The sequence below is a fragment of the Solea solea genome, chromosome 12 (assembly GCF_958295425.1).
Source record: "Solea solea chromosome 12, fSolSol10.1, whole genome shotgun sequence".
Lineage (NCBI taxonomy): Eukaryota > Metazoa > Chordata > Actinopteri > Pleuronectiformes > Soleidae > Solea > Solea solea.
In genome coordinates this window covers 14,751,091-14,757,872 of record NC_081145.1, presented here as the reverse complement: position 1 = coordinate 14,757,872, position 6,782 = coordinate 14,751,091, and the positions used below count along the sequence as shown (strand labels likewise).

General features: G+C 42.3%; 1 protein-coding gene across 1 annotated transcript; it reads left to right on the top strand.

Annotated features, from left to right (window-relative positions):
• c2cd4a (C2 calcium dependent domain containing 4A) lies at positions 1-1,647 on the top strand. Its single transcript, XM_058646034.1, has 2 exons — positions 1-125; positions 230-1,647. Exon 2 carries the CDS (start codon positions 257-259, stop codon positions 1,592-1,594), a length of 1,338 nt encoding a protein of 445 aa, XP_058502017.1. The 5' UTR covers positions 1-125; positions 230-256; the 3' UTR covers positions 1,595-1,647.
• Positions 1,648-6,782: the final 5,135 nt, after the last annotated feature.

Here is a 6,782-nt window from a genome sequence, read left to right as displayed (position 1 = left end):
TGTGCCTCACTTGACAAGAGAGAGCCTCCACCTCCTGTCAGAAGACCCTCAGAGATTTTGCACAACAACCTGTTGCTCCCTGTTTGGGAGAACTTTGTGGTTTATTCAACTCCTCATAATATAAGGTAAGACAATCCTCCTAACCTTATTTTTAGCAGTCGATTTATGTATGTATTTTAATTCAGAACGCCATACAATACTTCATAGAGTTGTTCTTTTTATTCGACAGAGATTCATCATTTCTGCCAGTTGACCCATGTGGGTGGTGGAGAAGATCCGTGTGTCAGTGGAGAGATCTAACCTGCCCGTCCCATCAGCCGAACTCAGCTTTAAAATCGGTGACATCATGTTTGGCGAAAAGCCCAAGCGGATTTTCCTCTGTCCTAATGTCATCACCCCCGATAACATCCCAGAGTTCTGCATTCCCCCGACCATCCCATCTCTGCAGGAGACAAAGAATACGGAGCAAAGCAGAGCCCCTCGTGTTATCAAAGTGTCGCCATGTGAGAGGGCCAGCCCTGAAATAGAGGTGACACACCACGAACCGCTCAACCCACACATCATCCAGGTGGAGAGTGTGGATGAGAGCCCCTATGACGGCTGCAGTGACGAGGAGACCACTAATGCAGATCCCCTGAGTCAGGCGGCCTTGTCCCTTCCACACCTGGCCAAAGCCCAGACCTGCTATGGCTTTTGCACTTTACTGGAGAGCCCCCACACCAGGAGGAAGGAGTCACTCTTCCACTCTGATCCAGGTTCATCTCCACTGCTGCTGCCTAGGAGTCGATCCAGCATGTGCTCCAGAGTCTCTCCCTCCATCTCACCTTCCTCCTCTCCGTCCTCTCTTGGTCTGAACACCCTGACCTCCAGGCTTTCCCCGAGATGCTACACCCTGAGCTGGCAGACTGCTCTGGACAGCGATACCACTTCCTCCACGGAATCCTCTCCTTTCAGTTCACCATTGCTAACCAGGTGTCCTGCGAAGTCTTCCCTCTTCAAAGCACTAAGTCATGAACTACTGTTGTCAAGAAACATGAGGAAGGCAATGGTGTCCAGGAACAATTCCCTATCTACAGATGAAGGCAGCTCCACAGACAACAGCCCCAATGTGATGAGGAGAGCGTCAGAGGGCTTAGTTGAAGGCCTGCCCAGCAAATACAGCCTGGCACCACCCAGCATCTTCCCCATGGACTTGACTCTGAACAGAGAGAAAGTCATGAAAGAAAGAATGGTGCCCATAGGGAAAGATGGCAGCCTGAGACTCTCAGCAGAGTACTGCTCGGATAACCAAAGACTACGCGTCCGACTGATCAGTGCCGAGGGCCTCTATCCTCTCCCTGTAGATCCAAAGATTATCAACTGCAGCGTCAGCCTCTGTCTGATCCCCGGAAAAGTCCAGAAGCAGCGCAGCACAGTCATCAGAAAGAGCCGCAATCCGATCTTCAACGAGGATTTCTTCTTTGATGGTATCTCCGAGGAAAACCTCAGCCAGCGGTCCCTTCGCTTTAAAGTGGTGAACAAAATGTCCACCCTGAAAAGAGACTATCTGCTCGGGGATTGTGACTTGCCACTTTCTAGCATTGTGACCCTCTGAGCCTAAGTACTTCCTTATCATGCTATTTATGAACTGAATTATTTATTTTCATTTTTGTATTGTAACGATTTTATAATTAATAAATTATGAAAAAACACTAAGGCTGTTTGTCTTTTATAGGTTTCTCAATAAATAGCCAGAGCAGTGGAACCTATTTGGCCAAATAAACACAACATTACCAAGAAGTGAATTACTTTAGCTCTTAAACAAAAACATAAAATGTTAAAAGACCAATTTAGCCACTGATGTGTCAGTATGGCTGCAACATCAGCTGGAGTGAGACAGCCACCATCTCATATTTCTCCTAAGCCTGTTGTTTTTTTTTTTTCTGACCTTTACACTGATTAAAAAATATCATTAGGAACCAGAAACCTTAGAGGGGAGTTTTCAGCGTATGCTTCATTTTAATCAGCTATGACACAGAGCAGATACAATGACACGCACTATGATACAAACACATGGTGTTATATTTAAACTAAAGCTAGTTGAACAGCAGTTATTTTCATGTTTTCATTCAAAAAATGATTTTACTCTTTTGAGTCACAATAATACAATCCACAGCTCTGATTGAAAATATCATCATCCAGGATATAATTCAGATGCTTAAAAATGAACAAATAAAGATTAAACAGGCCTGTATTTCTGACGTCTACAAAGCCAAACAAACTCTATTTATGGTGAAGTCAAAAAAAAAGAGAAAGGAAAAAAAAACACACACACACACACAGTATACATACATGTTTGCACAAGTGAACAGAGCAGCAGCTCTTAATGTGGACTCCAGGCAAGTTTATCCTGCTGCTTGCTGCAATAAAGATCAGGCTTAAAAGCACCGGCTGCCACGATGACTCTTAGTTAAAGATTAATAGGTTTCTCAGGGCTCAGAAAAAGCTCTGATGGGGGGGACAACTGCTGGTTATGCAGCGGCGAGAAACAAAACATCATACAGTAAAATGATGAGATGGGAAGAGTTCATGAATACTGTATAAATAGATATCGCTGCCAACAACATAAAGCTGCTGTGGAGATTGGCTTTCAATGGCGCAATAATGACGCACGCTTTATAATGCAAATGTTTTATGAGATTTTACAGTTGGTATTGTGCCGCCGAGACAAGCCTCTGGACAAATTTAGCTTGTGATCCACTTTTAGTTTGTGCTAAATATCCAGCGCTGCCACAAAGACCTGCAATCTCATCCATGTTGTTTGGATGGAAATAAGGGTATTATGTTTCTGTAATCTCATGTCGCCGACAGAAAAACCGACACAAATCGCACTCAGGCAACCCACATTTTTTTTAACAATAGCCCTCTCCATGCAGGATGTGTTCCCAGATCCTGTAAGGAGGCTGATAGTGTTTGACACTCTTGTACTGAGTGTTGACTTAGCTGTGAAACACCCTGTAATAAATAAGAATTACCTGTGATTCCCCCTTGCTGGTCAACCACTGAGAGGATTTTTTTTACTGCTCTACTTTCATGAATAAAAGCATCAAATAAATAAGCAGTGACAAGTCTAAAATACTGATAATATAAAGACATACACATCAACACGTTGGAAATGAAAGTACATAGTGTATATGTGGGGGTGTGGTGCAGTGTTTTGTACTCTACTAACGACTTAAAGTGATTTAATATTATCTGTAGGAAACACTGTCGTCTCCCTAAGAGCTGCCCATCGTGAATATAAAAGCACAACAGAGGAAGTGCGCTGGCTTGATCTCAAGTGTCCGAAAGCAGTTGCCTGGTTACTCTCTTTCACCCCAGTGCATTTGCCCATGCATGCAGCAGGCAGCGAGCTGATATTGCCAACAACTGGATTTCAACATAATCAATTTCACAAATTCACCTCGACGCAACTCGTTAGTCAAACCGCTGTTTTCTTGTTTCTTAAAATGAAAATATTTAGTTTTTAACTCAGAAATGAACACCATCTCCTTCCTGTGCCCGTATCTCATTCGTCTATTTCCCAGCAGATTTCCACGTAAATGAGTTGCGTGTGTTCAAACCGGCTTCCTTATCGTGTTTTACCAGGCTCTAATACTGTGGCTACCCCCTAAAAAACAACATAAATGTCACTGTTGACCTGCGTAGACAAGAGTGGGGCCATGTACTCCACCCGCTCATGTGCTCAGGGTAAAATCTGTTTTGGATTTGGAATGACAAAAGCCAGCACACCTCCATTGAACTTTATTATCCATCTCTCGCTGCAATTCATCCAGCTAGCCTGCCATCAGGTGAGCCTCAGGCTAGTTGCCTAAACTGGGCAATGATGCATCAAACTAAAACAGCCTCAGGACTGGCCTTTTCTGGGAATACATATTTATAAGTGGCCTCTAGAAACTAAAGAGGAAGTAAATCATGGTGTGTGAGAGTGAGTGTTTTTACCTGACTTTTTAAACCACCACTGTCACTCCCCCCCCCCCCCCCCCCCCCCATATTCTCAGTATAATATCTACTGGGTAACACTTGAATCACACATCTAAATCCTTTTTGATAATTTTTTGTTCAAAATGATTTGAAAAAAAAAAAATATCCAACCACACCAAAATCACCAACCCTTATAAGGCTGGATTTAAAATTACTCAAAAATTAAGTGTTCCCTTATTCATTTATTTAGTGAGCAGTGACACTATCTGCCCCAAATGATAGGTGTGACCTAATCTGACTGTATGTTCAATGGGTGACTGACATAAATCCTCTAACATTAAGTTATTTCTCCCCTGTTGACAATATTCCTGTCAACTTTTACCTACACAGAAACAAAATAAAACGTCTGTATATATGTACATGTACGTGCATTGATTTTTTTTTAAACACACACACACACACACACACACAATGTGATATAAATAAAAAAAACTGCAGGATTTTTCTATCCTATTTTCACTACAGCACACAAAGTTGTAGTATGTATTGTAAGTATGTAAGTATTGAGTTAAGGGATCAAAACCTTTCCGTGATGATGATGATGAGTGTGTTGTTTCAGGGCTGTCATTGCGATTTATGACCCCCACTTAAATCCTGGTAAACTCTGCCCTTGGTGCTCAGCTTTAATACCAGATAGGTGGAAGTAATGAGAAGGCTATACAATACCTGCGTCATGAGCGTGTGTGAGGACGCATCACATGATGTAGCCATGACAAGATCTGACACAAACTGAGACACACACAATCAATACACCCACATCCTGACAATGGCCGACGATGCTTTCTTTGTGTCAGTTGTATCTAATAACACAACATACCTGATTTGATGATATGACCTACTTTATTGGCATTCGTCTCCGACTGAATATTTAGGTCATCCTTTCTCCTTGTGTCATTTTAATTATGGCACAAAGTCAACTTTACGTGACCCGCCGCCTAACATAGTTGTTATCTGTACAGCCATCCACAGTTTACAAAAGGCAAAGAACAAACGATGCTGTGTCTGCATGTAGCAGACTAATCACTGAGACCGTGCACCTGCCCCATGTTACACCACCTACTCAATCAACCCAAGCTCTGTGTGGAGCTCAGTCCAACCGTGACCTGTTTGGTACATAACAACCAAACACACTGTAGGTGAGACTTCCTCACATCTGATCAGACTTACGATACTTTGTTTGAGCTTGTACAACTCTGGTGTGTACGTGTGTGTACGTGTGTGTGCGTGTGTGTGTGTAGGTGCTGAGACTCAGCACTGAGAGCCCTCTGAGCACCGTGATTGTCTGGCTCTGGAAAGCAATTACTCACACAAGCATCGATGCTTGGTTATTGAGAATCTGGACAGTATGACAGTTAGAGGTAATGGCTAATAAAAATTCATCATCAGGCCTCGTGTAACACGTCATTTGTGCGTGTTCCCCTCGCCAGTTACCCCCCTAATGACTAACCACACTCAGGAACAGGCACATGCTGATGGCATGGTTAATTACATTAGGACCAATCAGGACATGGTTTTTTATATTGTTTGAATAGACATTACATAGTTAGGCACACAGTACAGCTCATCTGTAAAGTGGCAAGGGACACATGTCACTAAATGTGTTTGATTAATGTTAAGAAATTGACAATTATTCTTAAAATAACTAAAGCTGGTTAGGAAATTACCTTTAAAGAAGGTCTTATTATATAAACAAACAAGTCTGCAATGGTAGGAGAATTATTGCATGTCTAAACTCTAGTCATATTTGGTAAATGGAAAGATGACACAGTCCCCCCTGCTTGTCTTCCTATGTTTTTCCCTCTTCCAATAGCACCTTCCATTCCCATGGCAACAGGGCCCAGCTCCAGGGGAAACCATGGAGATACTGCCTTTCATGTGTGAGATGCTTTTATTTCGACACCCTAAGTTGATAGGCTGTCCCTGTCTGTTTGATTCAGATGCGTCTTCGTTTCAGTCGTGTTCCCACTTGCATCCAAAAGCCAGCCGTCAATAGACATACATCCTTTCTGTGCGTCAACGGGGAAGTGAGGGACAAGGTGTGCATTGTGTTGTGAATACAACCTGCTCTGCTACAAACACACATTCAGGATGCATTTAATATAACATTATTTTACACTAGTTTGTTTCACATTTAAAACATTAAAAGAGCAACAGGAATAACCTATGAGTCATAATATTCAGATTCAATCAAATGTGTTATTATCATCATTATGTGTGATTGAAACATCTTGAATGAAATTGAACTCTTGAGACACTTTCACTTACATTTTTATGATTATTAAGAGGGTGAATTGCAAACAACAATGACAATGCTTTGTCATAATGTGGCCATTATACACTACTTTTTGTCTGTCCAGTCCATATACAGTCTGGTGCTTGATCAGGGTCCCTCGGTGGGAGCAGCTCCGAGACACAACTAGGACTGTCTGTGTCATTTTTACTGTCCTACTTTCTGTGATCCACTTACACAGCTAACATCCAAACCACAAAGGAGCTTAACTTTGTTCATCCTTGACTTTGAGATATTCTAAGTCTAATTTAAAACATACACAGGCTATAAAGCTTTCATTTTGAAGAACGTATAAATACATTTTAATTATAATTTTGCAGCACTAAAAATAGTCCGGGCCCGCACGGTGTGGCAGTAGCTAGAATTGTTGCCTCACAGAATGGAAGGTCACCGGTTTGAATACCAGTTTGATCAAGGGTCTTTTTGTGTGGAGTTTGCATGTCCTCCCCTGTGTGCGCGTGGGTTCTCG

Coding starts and splice junctions, on each gene's coding strand:
- c2cd4a (XM_058646034.1), top strand. CDS start 257: ATGTGGGTGGTGGAGAAGATCCGTGTGTCAGTGGAGAGATCTAACCTG.